Consider the following 25,729-nt stretch of genomic DNA (forward strand, 5'->3'; position numbering starts at 1 on the left):
CTGAATTTTTGTAAGTATCTGAAGATGGAATTTCATGGCACAAATGGAAGCAGAATAACTCACTTTAGTCAATTAATACACACATGAAGAAATCTTTGTTTACCAAAGTTGCTTTATTTGTTGATTCAAACATGCAGCATTGGAAGAGACATGTTATCATGATAGATACTGGAGCATTTGTTCAGATGTTCAAAACAAAAAATTGCAGGCTGTAAATGGTGTAGCAGGAATGACTGTTTAATGAGAATCCAGCATCATATCACATGACATGTTGGCAAGATTACAATGAAAAGGCAAGAGAAAAACAGCTTGCACGATTCAACAGATTTAGTTTACTTTAAAAGGCATTTTTAAAGAAAACTATTTCAAGACCAATTCATCAAGACTTAAACCAAACAGGGTTTAAAACCTGAAAGAAGCTGAACTAAATTTTAAACTGCAATTTGGCATGAAAACAGAAAAATCTGGATTTGCAGTCCGGTCTATTCAATAGGTTACAAAAAAGATATCAAAAATGCTTGCTTTAATTCCCTTAGCAGATTCAGCTCATTTTATTTTAAAAAGCAAATGCTTGGTTTGAGAAGCTACTGATGACCCCTTTTACCAGACACCAGGCATTTTTCAAGAGTTTAAACAAGGAAATAAACCCGTAGTCCCAAAGCTGAATGTCGCCACATATCTAACCACGACAAAAGATGAAATAACCAAATGAAAGCATAAAAATAGATGCGTTAAAAGTAAACAGAAGGTTTGTTTCTTGATGCTGATATAGAATATGCTTTAGATGAAGATTGTTTAAGAGGATTGTATATATCTTCCTATTTTCTCCTGAATAAACAAGTTTTATAAACTAAAAAGGCACAATGCGTAAAGATTATAACAGAATGATGTGATGTAGCAATTTTGCTCAGAGGAGACAATAACTGTCAGTGTGTGTAACGAGCTATTTTTAGCACTTTCAGCACCATCCCAAAGACTTTCAGCAAACACGTTTTGTGCGAATGTGGCGTTTATTTAAGCTGTTCCCAAACATGATCAACTCTCCTCTGCACAAGTTCAAAAATAAACTATAGAAAACAAAAGACAAAAAATACATTTTTTTTATCCCAAAATGTAAAGAAAGTTTTCTTCTTCTTCTTTTTTTAAGTGGTGATTTAAAGTGGTTAAATATGATTTTAAGTGACCATCATCAATGGAAATAAAGGCAAAAGTACTAGTGAAGTGATTACTGTGGAAATGTTGGCAGCAGTGTACTTTACAGATAATAAAAGTATTTAATGGCAATAAATGTGGGTTGTCGAATTTAACAACATTTTTCTGTTCTGGTTCTATGATGATGGTAAGGATAATTTAATTTTTACACTGCATTTTTGGCATGGAATAATTCTGACCATATGGTCCCATTTAAAGCAAAAAAAATGCACTGAGATGACCATCATGATGGAGGCAACAACGAAGGATTGCAGCTGTACAAATATAGTAGCCTTTTAACAATGTATGATCTGGTAACCAACAAAGTAAAAAAATGCAGCAATAGGAATAATCATGGCGTCATCAACAAGCTAATGTTAGCTATGTTGCTGAACTCAGGCTATAATGGCTGAGAAGCATCAGACAGGCACATCTGCATTGCAAAAATAAGGCAATAAGAATGTTTTGAGTAAGGCTTCAGGTGCAAAGCTGGTAGCGTCTTTCATTCTATTCTAGTTTTCCAGCATTTTAGGCAAAGGCAAAGTGCAAAGTGTTGGCACCTAATCAATAAAGCTAATCAGAAACCGCAAAAACACAGCTGGTCGGAGTGCAAAAGTGCCGGTAGTAACTGGGAATGAAAACACTGAGAGTGGTGGGATACCTGCTCCTGTAGTTCCACAAATGTCCACTAGAGAGAGTGATAAAGTTAGATAGAGGGCGTGTATTCCTGTGTGGCTCAGTGTTTCTCATTTGACACAAAACATGCATAGTTAGTTACAGAGAAGCAAAAGTCCTAATCTATCTTATTATCATTTAGGTGCTAGAGAGATAAATATGTAAAGTATGCAGTTGTAAAACTATTTTAAAGAGGGATTTATCCAGAATTATTGCGACAGGCTTATAGATTAAGTACTGCTTTGCAATTGGTTGACACTTCATGCTAACTATCAATGACTGGTTGATTGTGCATAGCATATAGCTATAGTATTGTGATGTGGAATGAGATGAGGCTGGAGTTTGGGGAATGCAGGCGACGTTTAGGATTTGGGAGCAGCTTGCTGTTTCTGCGGTTCAAGGCCTCTCATTTTGAAGTAAGACACAAGCTGGTTGGGGACCTCAGCGAGAACAGCCTGAGCCAGCGCCGCCGTGGGAGCCTGGGCAAAGAAAGACAGATGTCAATGTATAGCAGGTCTGTTTTTTTTGTTTTTTAAATAAAAAAAGTTAATCCAGCGCACGATCCATCTTTTTCTGGCACACAAGTCTATCAGACAGAATTTAAAACAAAAAATAAAAAAAATTTCTCCCTAGTTTGAATCATAAAAGTTCTTAAACCATAACACAGTTTGCGCAGTGCTTTGATGTCAAGAAGGGAATAAATTGCACAAACAAGAAGAAAAAACAAATATGATGCTTATTAACCACGGCTGTAGGGTTTTAGACTTGATGCAACCATTTGTGCAACAATTTCTAATTGTGTACAAGTTCCATTCAATATTAATGAAACATTAAGGCTTCTCTTAAAAGACATGTAAAATTAAAATAGATTTGTAAACATCCATGAAAGAAAAACTAAGGAAGGCTAGTAAATCAGTCTCCTTGAAAACACTCAATAGGATATTAATTTCAACATGTATTTGAAAATAGTTGGGGGTTTTTATTGCAGAAAATAGTTATTTTTCCTAACTTTAGTCAGTGTAAAGATTATTAATGTCAAGGCATGTTAAACTGAGTATATTGTGAGGAAGCAGCAAACTAAACTTCACAAAATGCTTTAGTTCTCAAAAACCTGGATTATCTCCATAAATACTAAAACTTTCCACCATATTGACATGGAAAAGCAGTATTAACACAAGACGGTATATTTACTTTTTTTAGTTTCTTGTCAACAACTGGACATTTATGATTTAGTTCAAAGAAATAGTTTAATAATGTGCATTACTTTTACTCAGAAATTAGAATTTGCAGAATGTTCTCCACTTGATCTTACTTTTGAGAAATTTCTGATGATGCAAAGATCAACATAGGCAAAGAACTCAGTTCAACATCAGTGCTAATCTATTTATATTCACGTTTCAAAAACTGATTAAATATTTTCTCAGAATTGCTAAAGGAAACCCAAGTACCACCACTGGTATGTGTACCACAGCTTGAGAACCACAGCTACAATGCACTCCTGTATAAAGTGACGTTTGTCATTTCCACTTAATGGGACTGAGAATAAAAAAAAAAAAGAAGTTTCACTGTTTTTGTTTCATATGGAAAAAGTGAAAAAATGTGCATCTATTATTTACTAAGAGACTTACATCTTTGAAATTTCTGAATGGGACAAACTGGACGATGTCTCTGGATACGGCCTCGCCAACAGTGGACCTGAGGACGCCATCGTCTCCATCCAGAAGCTCCATGGCCTTAAAATCAGCCGGTCCCACCCCCACAATAATAATCGACAAGGGCAGCCGGGAAGCCCGAACTATAGCATCCCTGGTCTGGTCCAAGTCGGTGATTTCGCCATCAGTGAGGATGAGGAGAACGAAGTATTGCTGCAGACACAAAACAAGATCAGACTCTACAGGATTGTGCTCGTTAGATTAGATTTTTGTGTATTTAAGATGTTTGCGGCTCCTCACAGAGGCGGTGGGAGCCTGAGTGGCACCGGAGGCGATGGAAGCGACGTGGTTGATGATGGGAGAGAAGTTTGTGGGTCCGGACAGTTTAATTTGAGGCAAAACCCCTCTGTAAGCATCCACAATCCCCTGAATGCCTGGGAGACAAAGAGGCAGAGCAGAGGAGAAACTAATCAAACAATGCAGACAAACAAAGCTTAGAAAATAACCTGAGATTTGAAATGGCTTCGTTCCTGCCAACCCTATCTTACTATTATATTTAGGATAAGTGTTCAGCAGCCCTCCATGATATCCCGTGGCATTATGTTGCATCTGTGTTACTTTACCTTGACAGTATGGATTGCTGGGGTTGAAGTTGAGGGCAAACTCATGATGGGCCGCCTGTGAAACCAACACCACAACAGTTCAGTGATTGCACAACAATAAAATAAATGTAAATCATTAATAAAAAACTGCTAATGTTAGCTTGTTTATGGTGCCACGATTGTTCCTATTGCTGATTGCAATTCATGCAGGTTTGTCATGCATGAGGCTGTACTTTAGATTCTAGACATCAGGTTGGTTATAAAAGCTGACCTGAAAGTCTGGAGGCAGTTTGGCTCCAAACCCGAATGCTGGGAAGAGTTTATCACTGCAACAGAACACACACCTGCTGTTAGAGTCACATATGTTGAAAGAAATTAAAATGTAAAACTTACAACAGGTCTCAATAATTTCAAACAGTTCTAACTGGGAATTTGTTTTCTGAACAAGCAGAAATTATAAAAATGATAGCAAATATGCAGTATGGTGAAGTCGAACCGGTTGTACTTCCCCATACTGCAACCAATAAGATTAGAAACGGGAAATAGTATTTCCAAACAGAAATTTTGCACTTAGGATGCAGGTGTAGATTTAACGCTAAGTCTAGGTGTCAGTTTTAGATTATCACCCAATTAAACTGGGAGCTGCATGCAAAAGAACTGAATGTGGGTTAATAATTATGCTTTCCTACAGAGGTCTGGAAATGCGAATAAATCCTGAAGCATAAAACGGCTGTTCTAACAATGACATTAGAAAGGTTCCAAAGCAGAAAAAATGAGGTAGTAAAAGGTAAAGTAAAGCATAAATTACATAATCTAGGACATTGTGCATACTGCTTGGAGTTTTAGAAGGATGTGCGTGTGTGAAACTTTGGTGTTAAGTAGTGTTCCTGTGGATGGATGGAGATAAATCAGAATATCAAAAATTAATTTTAGCATTGCATTTCAATTATTTTTATGAATTAGGCTGTCTGTCTAATTCAATCCTATAAACAGTTTCTGTTTCTCGGAAAGTTATAATACTTAATTATAAAGTAAAAGAGATTTTAACAGCAGAATGGTAGCCTACTGAAAGTACGTCCTCGTGCCATTTAATATTTGCACTTAACACCTGGGGTTTCTTTTAGATAAATCAATGGAGACATAAACTTAATGATGTTTTAATTTGCTGAGATTAGTTTGTTTCAGGTTCTGACTCTGTGTGGGTGTAGTTTGTGGTTCGTTGTGTACTGACGTGTCGTAGTCCTGGACCACCTGCCCCACAGACCACAGAGCAGACAGGTACTGGTTCAGCCCATCCGGACTCATGTAGTGGAGAGAGTTGGGCGAGCGAGGATCACCGTTTGAGCCGGTGAAGTCGATGCCGACCTAATGTGTTGACAAACATGGATTTATTTCAATAAAAAATGAAATCCCAAGAAGTTAATTATTCAGAGGTGATGTAACCGAAACTGATCAAAATCAAATATTAAATTCAGTCTGTGCATTAGTGTATGTGGACATACAGTGAAGTTGATCTGGCAGCCGCCCATCACAAAGTCCAGGAATGAGTAGTTAGTCACCAGCTGTAGGGGAACACATGAAACCAAAAGTCAGATGATTGAAAACTTAAAATCTAATTCTAAGAAACAAACACAATGCAGTTTTCAATGCTTATACAATCACAAGTATTCTTATAGAACCTAATAAAAACAATCCTGAGCTCTTGCAGTCCATACCTTACAGCTCTTCACTGACACAACCCCAGAATTCTTGTAGCTTTTCTTCTTCTGTTTCTCTGGGTGGATGCAGTCAAATTCCACCTAAGCGATTGCAAAGTGGACAACTTAATGACCACTGGCAAACAGAAAAAAAATTAACTTACAAGTTTTACTTTTACTGAACTCACTGGTGAGCCACTAGCAGCTTTCATCAACTCCGAGGCTTTTGTTGTGAAAGAACCGATCAGGTCATGAGACCCATCACTGTCATGGTCTGAACAATCCACCTGCAGAGGAGGGAAAGGATTTAATGTAACCAGTGAAGATTTGATTGGTTGTTATGGGGGAACTTAAATCGTGATTGGTGAAACCTTCAAAGGTTTTTCCATGTCGGAGGAGCAGAAGGTCTGGAGTGGAACGGAGAACTTCTTCCAGCTGGGGTTCAGGTTGTTCTTCACCACCTGCACATAAAAACACACATCACATCTTTTTTACCATAGAAGATCATTAATGGGTGGATGTAAAGGAATCCACCCATTATATGCAACTTTCATGTTTCTGAAAGCTGCAGAAACATGAATAAAAATCTTTACCTCTGTTCTGTGAACCAGCTGCCATTTCCCATTTTCTCCTTGTTTAAAAATCTCCAAGAATGGATCAGACTTTCCAAATGTATCCTGGAGAAAAATCAGTTTTCTCAGCAAGTTTTTTTGAAGAACAAAGAAGACAAAATGTAATGTGTATGGAGGCAACAGGTTTGTTCATTTATCACAGCAAAGCAATAAAACCATGTTGCTCCTGCTCTGTTTTAATGAAAATGAACTTTTCAGCAATCTTAGTAGAGTTTTAGCTGTTACCTTCTTGTCAAGCTTTTTAGCTTCCAACTCCAACACAATGGCTCTATTGTCTTTGATTTCCTCTGCAGTGATCTACAGACAGTCGCGTTAATAATGCTTCATCATCACCGATTCCTTGAGGACAAACTGTACAATGAGATGCTTTGCTCAATAAAATACAGGCTACTTACTGTGATGCTTCCTTTCCCAGCTGGCTTGTCTTTCTTCAGCTGAAGAGGTCTGGTTATAGTTTTGCTCGAAACTATCTGAACACACAGAAACACAAAGGGAATCATGAGCTTTAACTTAGATTTTTATTGCCAAGACGTTTACAGTATTCCTGATATTCTCTACTCTGTGACAAAAATTCAGCGTCAGGCTGCAAGATAAAGAAAATCAGTCATAAAAAGTAATTCTTTCATTACTGACGTCACTCATTGATATTCAATCTCAAGCTTTTATGAAACAAAAAAGTTGCCTGAAAAGGGTGACTTGATTCTTACAAACTAATAACTGAATGTTGGCATAAACAAAGATGCAAGGTCATGCTTAAAACTTCAACATTTACAGATCTTTTACCACTAAAACAGAAGTAATAAAAGTAAAATATCACTAAAACAGAAGTAATAAAAGTAAAATACCACTAAAACAGAAGTAATAAAAGTAAAATAAGTTCTCTTCTAATACATTTTAAACCTGGCCTTGTACGGTGGTTACCTGTCCCAGCGTCAGCTCTGCTCCTCCAAGGTAATCATCATCAGTAAGATTAGAAGTGGAGTTATCAATGTCGTAAACCCCAAACTTCAGATTCTGAACCGTCTCAAAGTGATAATCTACCCTCAGGCGCTGACTAAAGGATGGACTTGAAGTGTTGTTCAGGCGTTCGGTGCGACACAGCTGACAAAGCGACAGGAAGAGATGGGTGCAGTGGGTTTATCTCAAATATGAATTCAATGTGGGGAAAAAACAAACTGTAACGAGCAAAGAGCTATTACCTCCGTCCATTTGTCTCCTGTTTTCTGCAGCAGTACACAAAGGGGGTCTGATTTTGAGCCAACATCTTTATCCAGCAGGTTCTCGCAGGAAACCGTCAGCTCAACCTTAGAGACACAGTCTGCCATCTGAAAAAGAATAAATAGGGGTGTTTTGATTAGCCCAGAAAATAAAACATATCTGGTTTAATTTGCAATCAATAATTTTTTTTTTTTTTTTAAAAAAGACCTGAACATAATTTTTTCCGAAACATTTAATGTTTAGATGCCATTACATTCAACGTAGTGTAATTATGATTCAAACGACAAATACAAAATGCGATGTGGCAGAGAAATTGGTCACTAAGGAAAAAGATTTGAACAAGGTCACATAAAACAGCAATATGGCTTTAAATTAATGATAGTGCTCCTCTGCAACAGCTGGAACATACATTTACATAAATTATATGCATATTTCTTTAAGGTCATCCAAAACCACAAAAAATACACTTAATACAATGAAATAAGTTATTACAGCCAAGGTTACAAAAGTGAAGTACAACTTTAATACCAGAAAAAGAAACACTTTAAAATACTACAGAGTGAGAGTCTGAAATGCCATTTCAGCTCATGTGTAAAAGTATGGGGTTTCTCGAGGCTTCGTTTTCAGGAAAATTTTATTCAACATTTATTTGATCCCCCTCGCTCAAATGATACTGAATCATAATCTCCCGTACATACTGATAGCACACATTTCTGCTATGACCAAAGTCGTCAAATAAGAGTGTCCAAAATATTAATGATAACATGAGTCAGAATTTTCTCAAGCTTAATGCACACATGCACACACACAAAAAAAAAACCCACAAGATTATAACTCGTCTTTAAATTATATCTGCTGAGGCCAAAGACCAGATGGCATGCCACACAGGTGTTACTATGGGTCAGGGATACTAGCCTAAATTTTAACATCAACATAAAGTATTACTAAATAAGCTTTCTATGTAAACAACACTCATAATAAAGGGCTTCCTGTCACATCAGGATAAAGAAAAAAATACACGTTGTTTTTTTGTTTTTTTTATCTCAGAGGGTTAGATCATTGTACTGGTGCCTAAGCGGGGAAAAAACGATAAATCAAGTAGCTGCAGCTCATCCAAGTCCCCTCAAGAGTACTAACGCCAGCAAAAGGATCAAATCATATCATTCAGATGCATATTACTCATTATAAAGAGATATATTTAAATTTCAAAACTGTGTTAATACTCTATAAAGCACTACATAGATTTGTGCCAAATTGTATTTCAAAATTGTTGGTCAAATATAGACCTCACTTGTCCTAATATATAACGCGTCTTACGCTCTCTTGTCTTCATTGTAAATTTCTTTACTTGTTATTTTATTTTCCTGCAACACACTTAGAATTACATTATGGATTACTGGTGTTATACAAATAAACTTGAAATGCATATAAAAAAAATTCACTTAAACCTCAGGTTTTGCGTTTTATAATCTGATATCTTCACCATGATGAGGAAAAGCCGTCCAATAAGGCAAAGACACGCAAATCAACCCAGATATGCAGTTTCTGTGTAGTCCGACTATAACGACTCAAAAAATATATTGTACGATTCTTTAAACTTCTTTAAGCAATTAAACAACTTGATTTTATCTACAATGCATTCTAAACCGGCTTTACGACGATCTTCTCTGATGAGTCACTGCACAGTTTCCTCCAGCAGCAGCTGTACAACTATAGACGGACTCTGTGTCATCTAACTAAATACAATTTCTTCTATCTGCTATGCATGAATATTTGTTACACTATATCCTCTTCCGCACTCTTTTAGTGAACAAGTAAGCACGGCATGATAAAGAATAATTAATCACATATAATAAAAAAGAATTACCTCGCCAGTTGAATAAGCAAGAACTATAGCTACACACACTCACTCAGAAATAGGAACACAAAGTGAAGTAAAACTAAAAGTAATCACCTTTTTTTCAGAGCGCTCTTTTATTCTTCCAAACCACAGGAACAAACACCAAGTCGGATGAGAGAACCACTCCCACAGCGCCGAAACAGATACGTTTCTTTGCCGTTTTCTTCTGCAGCTGCCTTAATACCACTAAACGTTAACCAACCTCTCTACTAGAGCAGTCACTTAAATATTTGCAGACTACAGCTATTTTTTTATTTTATTTTGCCGCAAATATAAGACTTGGAAGGCAGTTAGCTCAGCTCCAAACTTCCACCAAGTTTAGCTAACGCTATATTAAAAACGGAGTCTCTGTGATTGGTCAGGCTGATACAGAGCGGTGCTCTGATTGGACAAACTGTCAGTCAGTTAGAACGCTAGAGAAGACTGTCACAGTCTTTCACAATAAAAGTGGCGATACACTTTACAAATTAATCACAAAATCCTTTACTTTCTTTGCATAAACCACCTAATTAGAGAACTGTCCATAACAGGATACAGACAAAACATGTAGGATATCTAAAAAAAAAAAGCATGTTGAAATGATCAACGATCTGCAACATAACATTTTTACTCTCGAGTTTTTCTAATGCACATACCTTCCCTGAATACATTTTCACATCCCCCTTGAATGCAATTAATTATCTGAATTATTAAACATTCACTCGCTACAGTAGTTCTAATGTAAGGCTATAGAACCAAGATCATAGTGAAATATTTTCAACATGATCTCAATATTTTCCACAAGTAAATTTTTGCAAATTTTCCCTTCCAGCATAAAAAGTCATTTTACACAAGTATCTTAAAAATATAAACTTTTAAACAAAAAAGATACTTAGTCCATTGGCTGATAATACAGAACAATAAAAGCACGTCGATGAAAATGTGTCTTACTATAGCACCAACCAAGCTCATTCAAAGGGTTAAATCATTCTTTCAGTGTTTTAAAATCACTTTGGACAACACATCAGCAACAAGAGACACACAAAAGACTTGTAACATCATCTGCCTGATTAAACATGAGAATCTCAAAACATTTACATCCAACAGGCCATCATCACAATTGCACCTCAATATAATGATTTTGACAAATGGTGACATTTAACTTTATAATTCAGAGGTTATAGATAAAAGTACAAATCTTTGCTTAAGAAACAGCTACGCGTGTCATTTACCCACTATGAAAACCACTGTCTACATGCCACTTCCTGTAAACACGACCTCCTAGCTGGTGCCTTCTTCAGTTGCACGTTAACATTTAGCCACAGTGACTCACTATTCATTTATTTCAAAATACCATTTGCTGGAAACCATCTTTACAAGTTACAACAGATAGTCTACAAAATATATCAAACACAAGCATTTTCCTAATTATTCAATTAATTCAGTCCAGCTCATTTATTCATTGTCTTAAGGTATTTCACAAAACAAACAAATCCAGGTTTTTTTATATATATATATATATATATATATATATATACACACACACACACATACACACACACATACATACAAATCAATCCAGTCATATAACCAGATTCAAAGTCAGTTCCATACTTTCATAACCCATGACTCTGTAGCAAAACCCCGCTTGATATATGCACCATTCACTTATCATTATTGCACCATACCTAACAACAGGCTAATGTTTTCTGTACAGAAAACCATTAATTTATCACAGAAATATATTTGTAGATATTAAATTTGTATATTTGATATTTTCATTGCCCACATTCACATTACAACCACAAGATTTAATGCGTTTTGATGTATTTGTTATGCCATGAAGTAGAGCATAATAAGAAAGTGGTAGGAAAAAGATGTAGGACTTTATTGAACATTAATCTATAAACAGCATCATGAAGACCAAGTAACATGGCACAAAAGTCAGGGGAAAAGTTATTAGAGTGTTTTTTTGAAGCAGAGATAGGTTTTGGTAACAATATCCCAACCTTTCAAAATCTCACAAAGCACTGTTCAATCACCTAAAAATGAATTCCAAGGCACAAATCCAAACCTCACAAGACATGGCTGTCAACTAATAGAGATTATTATTCAAAGAAGCAGCCAAGAGACCCATGGCATCTCTGAAGAAACTGCAGTGACTCCACTATATGTGCCCAGGGCAGATATTAGCTGTGCAACTCACAAATCTACCCTTTGTGGAAAAGTGGAGAAAACTATTATTGAAAATCACAAGTATGTTTGAACCTAACATTCAATTGACACAGCAAACACGTGGAACAATGTGTTCGATTGACTCCATAATTAATTTTTTGAATAATTTATTTTGATTTGCTTGCAAAAAGCTATGTGTGAAGAAAAACTAATCTCCATCTCCCTGAACACACCACACCCATGTTAGAATATGTTGTAGCATTATGCCATGGGGATGCTTTTCCTCAACAGGCACAGGGAAGCTTTTCAGAGTTGAGGGCAAGGTGCATTGTGCTAAATACAGGACACTCCTGTGAGAAAACCCGTTTCAGACTGCAAAAACTTGGAAATAGGATAAGAGCTCACCTTCCAGCGGGACAACAACCTTAAATATACAAATCAACAAAATGCTTCAGATCAAACCATACCCACATGTTAAAAATGCTCAGACCTAAATAGAGTTTATTCCTTGCCTTTGACTTCACAATTATGCACTGCTTGGTGCAGATCTATTGTATAAAATCCCCCCTCCCCCCCAAAAAAAAACATGTAGAATCAATGTGTTGAATAATTATGAATATCTTTGCAAGGCATTGTAGTTTAAGTTCAAAATGACAAGTATTAAAGAACATAGCACTGATGAGTTGTCAAAATAAGAAAATGTGATCTAAGCAAGAAGCACGATTTAAAAACGGCCATACATCTGTATGTCCTCAGTTATTTCTAACTGAAACTCTACACTTCTAATCCGATGCAGAAAATTACTTTTAATCTAATTATATTTATATATTGTGCTTATTAGCGGTCCGATTGAAAAATAAAATAATTTTCCTCTGATAACCAACTTTGTGATTCTTTCAGGGTATTAAAATATGTAGCATTAAACTTAATAGCTAACTTTCTAAAGTATAGTTAAACTCCTGGTTGTTGCAACCAGTGGTTGAGCATTTAGTGTTAAGACTATGTTAAATATATTAGATATTTGCATGGTAATTGTTAATTTCAACTTATTAATTTAGCTTCTATTTTGACCTCCTGGCTACTATATGAGACTACCATTTATTTAAAAACAACTGTAAGTAGATCTTACTTTGTCAACAAGTATTAAAATTCATGTTCCACTTTTAACACATTGAGGGTGCCATCTACAGATCACCTTTTTTAAGCTCCATCCGGTCAAATTCACTATTTACTTGTTTATCACATTAGCAGGGCTGCCACTTACATCAAGTTAAATTTTATTGTTTGTGAATTTTCCTTTGACAACTGAAGAGAATCATCATAATGCTGTTCAATAATTCATGTATCCATCACTCACCTGTAAGATATGCCTTCTGTTAAATCTCAATAGTTGCATGATCAATAGCTCACTGGTCCCATTAAAAAAAATAAATAAAGCTCACTCACCGCTTAGTCATATCCTGAATGTCCACCAGCAAGATTTACTATAATACACAAACTCTGCTCTTCCCACACCAGCAGCACAGCATCATCTATACCCGCACATTTCACTTTTATTAGACAAATAAAAAATAATCCATGCACACGTCTATGTTCAGCTGGACATGGCTCTTGTACCTGTTTAGAGGTTCACCACTCCTTGAGTCCTCTCCAGACCAAACTATTTCCAATAATGCCCTCTACTGGCATTACTGGATTCACACAGCTTTTATAACTACAGTATGTAACTTTAAATAAAAAGTGTTTTTACATAATTGTAAAATATTAACATTGTCGTGACAGTATAACACAAATAATGCGTAAAAAAAAGAAAAGAAAAATTGCTCCTCTGCCTTCCCCTTGTGGTCCTGCTGCCATCTGCACAAATACTCTCTGGTTGTTTCTGATTGGTCGTCAGAAACAACCAATCAGAGCCAAGAGGAAGGTCTTAGCACTGTCAATCACCCTGATGTACATGCTGCTCACAGCCTTTCCCTTTCTCTCTATTACACAACAGCTGGTTCACCACAATGGAGTTTGCCACAAATGCCCGAGTTAGTTAGCAAGGCCATTGATCATGGCAGTTAAACAATTTTCCTAGAACAGCATTAGCACATTTAGCAGCACATACACGAGTATGACTGACAGTGCTGGTAATATAGTAGCACTGGGAGGAGCTCCATTTTTTTACAGATCATCTGTCTCGCACCAAACCGTCACATCTCGACAGTACTAAAGTAAGCATATGTTTTGTAAATGTTACATACTGCTTGTGTTAAGCATGCTTTACATTAATTTAAACCCACTTTTCTGTGCTATGAAATATTTTATTTTGGTTTGATGTAATCTCATTTAAATAATGTTTTATTAACAGTAAGTAGAACATCACAACTAACACAAATGCAGAAAAAAAACAGTATGTGCAGCCAACAACCAGAAATCAGTTATTCGACTGGCTATTTTTATATTTATAGATTAACTTCATAAAACTGTCACATTCTGCAGAATTTTCATTTTGCTTGTGTTTATTTAATTTACTACAAGTGCATAAGAAAAATGAAATTAAATCATTAAATTTCTCTTTTACATAAGAAAATAAACTTTTTGCCCAATGTTCAATATGTAAATAAATTTGCATTCGCTTGATCATTTGTAGGAAGGTATGCAGCTGTATCTAAGAAAATGCTTCCAACATGTGAAACGCTCAGCCCTTTCTACTCATTACAATGTTGGGCTATTTTTTGTTTGTTTTACAAAATGGTAAAACTAAAACTATGCCATTTCAGAAGTTCTGGGTAAAATGTTTAAAGACAAAGGTGTTTAATCTTACATGTACATATTTTTTTTACTTTTTTGGTTTACTGTTATGAAGGTACTGTTCTTTCAGCAAATGGCAGGTTTTAGAGCCTGTATCTTAATTAATCCATTACTAAATTGACAATTATAGCAATACTTAATTATGATAAACCCAATTAATTGCTTCAGCCCTATATGACGGTGGCATTTAGTTAGTCCTTTAGGGGTGATTTCTTGCATGTTTTAGATCTCTGCCTGATTCAACATACCTGTGTGAAACGTAGGTCCATTACCAGGCCTCTGCAGAAACGGAGGACATACTAAAAAGGCAGTTCAAGCATTTGAGCTGTGCTGGAGCAGGAACACATTTAAAGCATGCAGAATATGGCCCAAAAGGCTATGTTATGCACCTCTGCTCTATACCAATGGCTCCCATTGTCAACAGATTTTGAAGCAATACACCACCTGTTGGAATGTGGCGAACAGCAGATTTGTGCTATGGATGTGCAGCCAAAAAGAACAAAGACAATGCTGAATCCATGACCTTACTTGGTCCAATTGCAAACAAGTGAAGTGTACTTAATAAAGTATCCAACAAGTGTAAGGTTTATTATAGTACTCCTTCAATTGCACAGATGAGCTGTGCGATTTAACTTTCAGATGTCAATTATAATGCAGTATAGTTGTAAAGTGTTTTATACAACAGGTGGAAAGTAAAGCCAAAGGACAAGAAGCATCTATTGGATAAGCTTACTGAATAAAAGTTTACATCCAAGGTAGGTTGTGCAAGTATTTTGAATGGAGGAACACAATGCTAAACTATAAAAACAAAGACTTCAAATGGTAAAAATATTATATTGCGTTAAGTGTTTCAAGACAGACAAGTATAAGCTAAATAAAGTTCCCATAATCAGAAAGTGAAGAGCAGACAGTTGGAAGAGATTGCTGCAGGTGAGGAATGTCCCTTTATTAGCCAAAGCAAAGGAGACTCCACATCAGGTATGGTAATACGATCATACAAATTTGTTCACAGCAATATCAGAAACAAATACGAGCTTTAAGGTGGAAACATCAGAATCATGATAGAACTTACAAGCAACATAATGCTAAGAAACTAAAAACACTACGGACTTCATCTCAGCACTCTACAGTCCAAACACCTACAGAACATTTTCTGCAAAAAAGGGGTGTTGGGGTATTCAGTGAAGCATAATTGAAAAAATGCATTATCATAAAATGTGAGAGGAAAAAAAAAAAAGCAGCTCTGTTAAAAAAGAAAAACATGACTCCACTGTCTTGCCATCCCATATCCTCTATGCGGTAACACTGACCAATGCATCAGTTTTAATCAGCATGATTTTAATAAACAATAGGGGATGCAAGCATAATCACCATTGCAACAGGTCACAGACATTTGATCGCAGCAAGAAAAGCTTCTCATAATTTCAAAATTTAAACATGGATTATGAGTTCAACGCAGCGGCAGATTTCATCAAAGCAACATAGGATGTAAAGATTTGAATGCAGCGACAGTGCATGTAAATTTTTACCATATCAAAAAAAACATTTTATCACAGCATCATACTGTAGATGTTCATCTTACCAAGCAACAGAGCATGTATATTTCAAACCACAACAGCAGAGCATTAAGCACATACAGCAACAATGTTTAACACTTTACAATAAGGTTATCATAGAAGAAAGACAGATGACTATAGACAACATGACTAGAAAAAAAAGCTACACTCTCAGTGAAAATAATATGGAAGGACCAAAATCCTGCCAACATCATTATAACCATCATATTCGCAACCATTGTGGGTCTATAGAAGCAAAGTCAGTGGAGCAGATGCAGAAAAATAACCAAAAAAAATATGTGGATTACAGTCCTTTATGGACAGCCTGCAAGTGCCAGGGCTTACCTGTAGGTATCTATACAAAGGAGGAGTTTTGGTAATGACAGTCACTGAACTTAAGGTCTCAACAAGGTTCTTGACATCTGGCTTACTTCAGAATCAGTCATGGTTGTGGGTTAGCCAGAGTTGTTGATCCAGACGAATGTAAAATCTTATTTACAGTCATTTATTAATAATATTTAAATCAGGTTTATTTTAACTTTACGTGCTCCAATAGGTCTGTCATTAAGTTCCATTACTGCAGCAGTGGCCTCATCATGGCTCTGGAAAGCCACCATTGCTTCACCATTTGGCATGCCTTTATCATTGAACTGTAAGCAGACAGAGCCTGGTACCACCTGGTAACCATAGAAGAAGTCCATAATCTCATCCACAGTTACAGTGAATGGCATATTCTGAAGCTTTACGATTGTTGGACCAGCAGCACTACGCTGATTGTTGGGGTTGTTGGATCCTCCAGGGGCCGAAGGGTTCCGGAGGGCTTCGTTCCCAGGAGTAAACACTTGCTGTCCACCTGTTGCTCCACCACTTGGAAGTCCCTGGTTATTGGTGGTGGTGGTAGGCCCACCAGCCCGGTTCTGTCCTCCTCCAGCTCCCTTTCTATTGGCATTGTCAAAAGGTACTAAGCCTCGCAGCCCATCCTGGCCAAAAGGAGCTCCTCCAGTAGCTCCAGGGCGAAAGCCAGGTGGCTCCAAGATGGGAGCGCCAGGTATTCCTGGAACCAGAGGAGGAGCAACACCTAGATTTACTTCCCCTAACCCTGCTGCCAAAGGAGGCATGGGGGGAGGACCTGCAAGCCCGTTACCTGGGGCAGAGAATGGCGTAACAAACGGGTTACTGTTGAGGTTGCCCATGGTGTTTCTAAGAAAGGTAAATTCATCACCACTCATGGCTGCAAAAGGATTAATCTGGGGCTGCTGGGGATTAGGTGGTGCCTGCTGATGCTGGTTTTGGTTTTGATGGCTTTGGTTGCGTTGACCTCGCTTGTTTTGAGGTGGAGGATTTCTCTCAATCTCCTTCATTTGTTCAAAGGTCACCAGATGGACGAAGGCATCACGGCCATTGAGTTTTTGGCGGTGTAGCCTTTCAGTTTTCCGAGCATCGTCCTCAGTTCTCAGCTGTAGGATGGCTTGCCCCAAACCATTGCCATTACTATCTGTCAGGACTTTCAGCGTTTCCTCATATATGCCTATACCATCAAAAAAGGCACGGACATCCTTCTTGGAAATATTGTAGGGAATGTTGCTAATGTGGACACAATTCCTTGGAGTTTTCATGCCATCTGGGTTCTTGCCATCACCTTGTCCTGCTTCACGTTTGCGGATAGCATCAATCTTTTCTAGCATTCCTTTTCGGCTGATTGGATGGACCTGGATAAAGCGGGAGCCCATGTATTGCATGTGAGCTCCAAGCCCAGTCTTGTAGTCCTGTTCTGACTTAAATTCAAGGAAGCCCTCCCCTGTAGCCCGCCCATTTGGGCCATAAGAAATAAAGACACTATCTTCTACAATGGCCAAATTGTTGAAAAACTCCTTAATTTGTCTCTTGTTGGCCTCATAAGGCAGACCTTTCAGATAGACACAAAACTCCTGCCTGTGAGGAGATCGTGACCTCTCTCGTTGATCTCTGCCTCCAGGACCAACATTGATGCGGCGGTTCTGATGATCCTGGGCCTCATTATGTAATTTACTAATATTATGAGACACATGGCTCATTCTGCTGTCACTGAGGCTGGACCACTGATGCTCAGAGCCCGGACTGATCTCAATGAATCTCTGGCCCATCATGCCACCACCTCGCTTCAAAGCTTCAAAACTATCCTGGGGCAAGAAGAATTTGACAATTGCCCTTCCATTTGGTCGACCCTGCCCATCCCTCTGTAGGCGAACCCCATCTACTCCAAGACCTCGAAAGAAGTCCCTGACTTCCATCTCCGAGCAGGAAAATGGGAGATTTTGGAGGAGAACATACAATTCATCAGGGTTTGATCCCCCTGCTCCAGAGGCAACAGCTGCTGCAGCTTTCATATGAGCTTGAAGGCCAAGTGAAGCCAATGGAGAAAGAGGGTTGAACAACATGGGATTAGGGGTTCCAAGAGGCAGACCTGAGCCCATTCCTGCTGGGGGAGGTAAGGAGGGGTTGAAGGGAGGAAGAGAGGGCATATGAGGAAGGTGGGCTATAGGTGGCACTGGGGGACCTTGGGACAAAGGTGTAACAGAAGGAATGGGCGGAAGGGTGGACACTGGAGGAGGAACTGAAATTGTGGGCATTGGGGGCATGGAGGGCATGTTGGCAAGAGCAGAGATGGGTGGAGGACCAGCATTGAGTGATGATAGAGCTGTGGAAATTGTGGGAGTTGAACTATAGTTATTGGGGAAGCTTGGTACCACATTGGCCATGGTTGCTGCTGCTTTGTTAGTTGGTTGGTCTTGTGATGAGCTTACAGCACTCACTGAAGCTGGGGTGTTTGTAAAACCCTGATTCCCATGGCTACTAGATCTCCCTCCTGCCCCACTTTGCACAGTGGGTATGGAGGCTGTCGGTGCTTGACGGTTTGCATTTCCAGCTGTGGGTGCTGTCATCTCTACTGGCCCTGCTCCAGCTTCAAATCTACGGCGGCTAAGTTCAATCATGTTCTGCATTTCTGTCTTGCTACTAAGTAACAGTGACACTTTAGAGCCTTTGATGGACCCGCCTGTACGCATCATTCCTAGTCGAGCATCCTCATCTGTGGCGAACACAATGAAGGCTTCACCATGTTCCCCACCCACGATGTGAACTCCCCCATCAGGAATGGTTAGGCCGGAGAAGAAGTGTCTGATGTCCATGGTCCCAGCCACTATGGGCAGACCCTGCAGCCTGATGACTACAGCCATATTGACTGTTTAACAACAGCCCTACAACCTGGGGAGAAAGCAACACTACCATCAGATGAAGAGCAAAGGGAAGCAGAGAAGTTTCTAAATGTTTCAGACTTCAAACTATGCAGACAAGTAACATCAAATTTTTGATAATGTAGAAACCGTTTTGTTATTTATTATTTTGTCCTCTGTTATTGGAAACCAGAGGTGTTTTCAATAATAATTTTTTTAAAAATGCGTCACTTTGAAAAAAATTTTTAAAATGCAAAACAAAAACTAAAAGCCCAACCTCTAGCAAATTTGGTAATCTTGATTCATAAAAACAATCAAATTAGATTTTTTTTGCTCTTTAAAACAAATGGAGGCTATGAGCATGTACAAAGTAACTCAAAAAAGCCAACATTCACATAGTATTGATTTCATAAAGTAGTTTCATGCCAACAAATAACTGAATCAAGTCAAATCAATAATTTAAAAGCTAAAAAAGTCCAAAATGTTGCTATGTTTAGAATTGTTCATGGGCCATTTATCACTAGACAAAAAGGCCAAATACCCGTGATCAATTGATCTTAAGCAAACAGGTATACAAGCTATTTCATACAATACAAATCTTCTTAAGACAGTTTGGTTAATAAGTACCTTCTATTTAATCCACCAAATGTGTTTCTTGTAGAAAACCTAAAGCATACACGAGAACATTCTGATGTCAAATTACCCTGATGCTTACATTACAAAAATAAAATAACTCAAACTGATATGAGGCATAAACAGATTACTTTTTGGTGACAATGGGGAAAAAAACGTGTACTATTTTGCTCGAGTTTCATGGGTCATCGAAGAATGACAAACATACTTTCAAAGTAAGATTTTCTCATTTAATCACAATTAGCAGAAGGATATAGTCACACTTTGCTAAAGAACACAAATTTTTACACCTCAACTACTAAAGCTAAATTGAAGTTGGATCAATTTCTTGGACACCTTTAAAAAAGACAAACTTATTTTCAACATTGTAAAGCAACCATTGAGCTCCATAAAATACTTTTTTAAAAGTCTTCTTATTTTAGTCCATTTAGGATGCATTGACACATGCCCAGTTTGGTCAGCTTTAATCAAACTGTAGTACATTTACTTAGAAAGTCTGGTTCATTTTGGGGGAGGTGAATGCACAATTGAATTCTGAGTGAACTATGGCTGGCCTAAAAACGTAGATCTGAGTTTTGTTGATGTGAACTGGCACAGTTCAAATACGATTGCCAAGCAGATTGGAGACCACTCCAAAACCAGGAAGCAGACTGTGGCACAGGGAATTTTGAGTAAATACAACCAAGACAAATGCGCAAATCTAGAGTAGTGGAAGAAATTGTTCGAAACCTTTTATCAAAGACAAAAGACAAATCCTACATCCACTAAAATTTGACATTGCTACATTTTTATTTACATTTGATAAAGAAAAGTTGTGCTCAGTATCTTCTTCAGAGGTTTCTGTGCAGTTTCCTTCAGTGATTCTTGGTGCAGCACCACCACAGGCGAGGGAGGGGGAGAACAGGTTTTTCAAAAGGTTTGGTTTGTTTGACACAATGCAGTGTGAAATCGAACTGCAACAGATGAAATGTAACAAGTATTGCAATTTCAAACTCCAATTGAACCAAGTCTACCGGACAGTTGTGAAAATAAATTAAAATAACACTCTGGCCAACTGTTGGTTCTGGACTTTCTTAAAAAAGCCTTGAGTGGGGCTGGGCAATAACTCAAAAACATTTCAAGTGAGTTATACAAATGGCTCTAAATATTTACTCTCCTGCATATAAGCCATTGGAAGCATGTGATCCTGAAGGTACCACTCACGTGTTCCTCTACAAACTCATCTGGAAAACCAAGTGTGTCTGTTTCAGGTGAGAAGAGGCATCCAGGCCATGGATACTGTATATTGAGATATAACCCAATTATATTGAGATATCATTTTTGAGGTCAAATTGCCCAGTCCTACCTTTGAGTCCAGAACAGATAGCTGCTTCCAGATTGTAAACCTGCTACAAAACCAGTGTATGGAGAACTAAGTCATCTGATAAGGAGAACACATCTGTACTAGAGATGTACCAAGAATCAGCTGGTAACCAAAATCAAACATTGAACAATCCAAAACTTAAAAGTCCAATCTTTTTCCAATCTCTGAAATCTCCATATTGATCCACTCGCACATTGTGAGAACCACACTTAGTGTGCGACTTGTTACTGCAAGATTCCACGTTAACCATTTACAGTATCAAAGTGATGTTTTGAAATTAAGTCAGAAGAAGCACAAAAGCAAATTTAAAAGAAAACTGTACTCTGTATGCATTCATATAGGCTGTTCAGTCAGAGTGCTATAGACAGCTCCTGTTGTGCATTTTGCTCAATATTTCTTTTTTTGCTGTTTGATTTAGTACTTAACCTTTTCGGGTATGAGAAACAGCCCTCTGCCATAAGATACCTATTTGTAACCACCTTGGAACTAGCAAAAGGTGGAAGACAGTCTTGAGCCAAATTCAGCAGATACCAGGAAGGCGCAGCTTAACAGTTGGTCATTCAAGCTGCAGAACTGACTGCCAATATAAAATTCAAAAGACATCTTAAAAGGTCAACTACATAATATTGTCTTTTTCTTTTTTTAAATAGTATGTTTTTTAAATTAACTCCTCTTATAGACATGGTGTGATGCTACCTCTGCTTCTGAAAAATAATGACTAACTGAACTCAAGGAAAGTGCGCTAAAAATCTGTTTTTATTGTTGATAACTATAGTTCGTACAAGAAAGCAAATCAAGCTAAGACAAATTGGTTTATCAAAGTGTTGCACATTTTTCATGTTTCTGAACCCTACTACTGACGCCAGCTTAAAAAATAACTTAACTGTCTCTTCTTAAGAGAAAGTTGTATTTTTTTTTTTTTTTTACCTTGGAATGCAGAGAAATCGGCTTTGTTTGCTCAAGCTGGTCAAATGTGGTGCAAAAATAAATCTCATGCAGTTCAAACTCACCAATGCAACTAAGCAGTGTGTATACTTTCACTGAGTTACAGGATTTCTGCAGGACACTGAAACCTGGTGAAAGGGTCAGAGAAACAAACATTCCTGTTCAAAACATTGTTCACACAGCAAAATGACATGAAGGGCGAAAAAGTGAAAGGTGTGTTTCAGTAACTTGCAAAATGTATTTAATAATTTAATCAATGTCAACATCTAACTCTGAATCGGACTCAAAATGTGAAAAATGCCATATTAATGTATGATTCCCTAAAAGTTTAAACTGAACAAACATACTAAGATTTATCAAAACTGAACTTTGAGAATCAACTAATGACACCAGACTCCCAACCTGAAAGAACTTAAACACTTGCAAAGGATGAAATAATCACAGTAACAGACAAAGTTAACCCAGAAATCCAAAGGACTCAGCCAAGTTCTGATGAAACCAGATCTCAACACCAAAAAATCCCCTGGAGTTATCTCACAATCAGGCACTCGGCAAAATCTTACAGATATGTATCTTCATACATCTGAGTCAGCAAACAGCACTTCAGCTCCTCTTTGTACAAAACATCAGAATGACCATCTTAACCAGCAAACATTATATCAACCAAACATTAATGACAGCAGGAGAAACTCTGTAGACAACAGAAGCATTATCGTTAATTTTTAAAAAGAAATCTTAGGAACATTTATTGAGAGCAGCATTAGCATCATGCCAACCAGAGCAACATAAGCATCATATAAACCATAGCAACGTTCACAACTGATTATCAGCAAAGAACAAATGATAGCAGCTGATGAACAGAAACACAGTGGAAAAGAGCAGAGCAATATGGCAGCTAAGACCAATAAAACACGCAGAGCAACAGAAGATGGAGCAAACTTGCCACTTGTAAAATCCTCTGCATTGCCATTCAAGATGGAGGGTCCACTGCCCTCTGTAACTCAAGCAAAGCTAAAATTGTTGGAAATACAAAATGCCTGCATGCCTGCAGTGTACTACACAACATGATGCTCAACATCATCAACCCCAGAGAACCAAGCGCCACACTGCAGATTACACAAATGACAACAGAGATGGACAATTCTTTCAATGCTTTGAAAAGTAATCTTCATTGAAGTTGTAATGATCCTCACACATTGGTGTTAATGTACCTAAGCAGGCAGCATAAAGAGGAGAAATAAGACCAAAGTACAGTAGAAACCAGGAGAAGAAACCATCCAACCAACCCTGGATACTCAAGGAATAGCGATGCAAAATGAAGCTGGAAAGATTCAGAAAACCACTTCCTGCAAAAAGAAGGAAAAAAATGCAGATTTTTATTTTTAAACAACAAATTCAGAATCAGGGAACAAAACACACAATACTCCCCATGTTTTTTTTTTTTTTTAAGTAACTAAATCAGTAGGAGGGACATGCCAACGCAACATGGAGACCAAATCTGACAAAACAATAAGACAGCATCAAAAAAATCTGAGGTCAAATCAACATGCCTTTTCCAACCTCTTGCTATTATTGCAGTCACTGATCATTCCTGACTCTGCTCGTAACAAAGCTCCACTGGAATCCACATTCTGAACAGGAATTCATAAGAATAATTGTTATATTTAAAAATCCTCAGTAATTCAGTCCCTTTACACACAAAACTGAAATCATGCATACAAGTGGTCAAGATATACAGCCATTCAGAACCTGCATTATGTTCTCCAACAAGAGTACTTTCAAGTAAACATTAATTATCAAACACCACAAATGAGCAAAAAGAAAACAGAATCACAAAGGCCTTTTTTTCAGCTAAAGTATCATCATACTCAAAATGCATGTGTGGCAAATGTGTTATTTTAATGTAAAATAAACTGTATTTTTTGCACTGCACAGAGCATTTGCACTGCTTTAGAAAAAAAATATATTAATGAGAAGCAAGATATGCACTTTCAGGGCAAACAGTTACATCATGTAAATAGAGAGAAATAAACCAGTATCTATTAAGCTGCGATTTAGGCTCTCATATTTTCACAGGATTCAATGGAAATGGAGGAACAAACATTATCCCAGAATTCAAGCTGTTAAAACAATGGCTTCAGATACACACACAGTCTTAGTTTAGAAGTCCTATGCTAATTTATTTTTGAAAATGTTGCCAACACCTCTTAATTCATTACAGACCAATTGAGAGAATTGGTCTGTAATGAATTACGTCAAGATCATTGCTCTCGTTTACCTTTATTTTATCAAACTGGATTCTTGAATGAAAATACTTTGAAATAAAATACTTTGATAATAATTTGTTTGCGTTTACAGTTTCCTGTATGTAGCTGTAAACACAATGAATCAAACTTTAATCAGCTAACCTCATTGTGAGCTGTACCGTGAAGAAAATAATGAATTTCGGACAGCTAGCTAACGGTAAGTAGCAACCAAAAAATACGAGCTTTCGAGAAAAACCATGCTAAATATTTAGTCAATACTGTTCAAACTAAACAAAGCTTCGACACATATCCTCTGCACACATTTTCTAAAACTCGTTATCGACTAATTCCAACCAGCGTGTTTCATCTGTATTAGCATCCATTGAGGCTAACCTCCCATTAGCAGCCATCGCTGCTGGTGAAACCTGTGAATGAGTGTTTTAGAGCTGAAAACCGAGCAGTTCGCGGGCTTTCCAAGCCGCCTGGACAGTGTAATTAAGCGGCCTGTCGAATGTGGATTCTTACCGAGGAATTTTGTCAATTTACACACTGATGTTTTAGTCATACACGGGAGTCTTTTCTTCTCTCTGCAGGGTGTTTCTGCACGAAATGTCGGCGCAAACACCGCGATAACAGCAGCGATGACGCGAGAGTGTGCAGCCTCCGCCCCCTGCTGGTTGAATCTGGTTAAAGCAAACTCTTCTTATTTTTATTGGCTGTTGGCAAAAAAAAAAAAAGTCGAGTAGGCATTACCGCCACCGTAAGTAGAGAGTGGTTCATAATGATTTTATTTATAATATCTAGATGTACTTAGATATTGATATTAAGGAAAACTCACTCCGTTCAATAAATACATTCTGATCTATTGAAAACCATTCCAATTAACTAAAATATTCATTTGTGTCCGAAAATAGAACAACTGTTTAATGTATAGATATTTCACTGCACTTTAATCCAGATTGTATGTATTCAAACTCCTTGAACTGTTTTACATTTCAATGCATGTTATTTGTTTTGTATATAATAGAACATAAAAAAATATATGCTCACTGCAAGGAGAGTGAAGCTTGTCAGAATTTTGGGGGAAAGACTTGAGACTTGAGACTGAGGCAAAGGTTCAGCTCCCAACAGGAGCCAGAAATACAGTGGAATGATTGAGAGTTAGAATGGCCTGGTCAAAGCCTACACCCAAACCAACAGAGAATACATCTAGATGTAAATATTGATTTTTTTCACAAATAATCTCCACCCAAGCTC

At 37.5% G+C, this 25,729-nt stretch overlaps 1 protein-coding gene across 6 annotated transcripts; it reads right to left on the reverse strand.

Moving 5' to 3' along the window:
- Window positions 1-99: 99 nt before the first annotated feature.
- Window positions 100-25,156, reverse strand: cpne1 (copine I). Of its 6 annotated transcripts, XM_016668951.1 has the most exons (17): window positions 24,998-25,134; window positions 22,292-22,354; window positions 7,649-7,774; window positions 7,371-7,550; window positions 6,845-6,919; window positions 6,675-6,746; window positions 6,411-6,494; window positions 6,189-6,278; window positions 6,006-6,104; window positions 5,836-5,919; window positions 5,623-5,682; window positions 5,352-5,485; window positions 4,392-4,446; window positions 4,142-4,196; window positions 3,819-3,952; window positions 3,495-3,731; window positions 100-2,345 (listed from the first exon to the last, which is right to left on the reverse strand). In XM_016668951.1, the coding sequence occupies exons 3-17, from the start codon at window positions 7,772-7,774 to the stop codon at window positions 2,229-2,231; spliced, it is 1,602 nt and encodes a 533-aa protein (XP_016524437.1). In that variant the 5' UTR covers window positions 22,292-22,354; window positions 24,998-25,134; the 3' UTR covers window positions 100-2,228. The 6 variants fall into 6 exon arrangements, with proteins under 6 accessions (XP_016524437.1, XP_007547128.1, XP_016524439.1 ...); XM_007547066.2 differs by lacking the exon at window positions 22,292-22,354 and having other exon boundaries at window positions 24,998-25,133; XM_016668953.1 differs by lacking the exons at window positions 22,292-22,354; window positions 24,998-25,134 and adding an exon at window positions 9,625-9,909 and having other exon boundaries at window positions 7,649-7,776.
- Window positions 25,157-25,729: the final 573 nt, after the last annotated feature.

Source organism: Poecilia formosa, unplaced genomic scaffold (assembly GCF_000485575.1).
Source record: "Poecilia formosa unplaced genomic scaffold, Poecilia_formosa-5.1.2 Scaffold18, whole genome shotgun sequence".
Taxonomy (NCBI): domain Eukaryota; kingdom Metazoa; phylum Chordata; class Actinopteri; order Cyprinodontiformes; family Poeciliidae; genus Poecilia; species Poecilia formosa.

Bases quoted from the DNA above. Each gene is read 5' to 3' on its own strand.
- cpne1 (XM_007547065.2), bottom strand. From the start codon at position 19,288: ATGGCTGTAGTCATCAGGCTGCAGGGTCTGCCCATAGTGGCTGGGACC.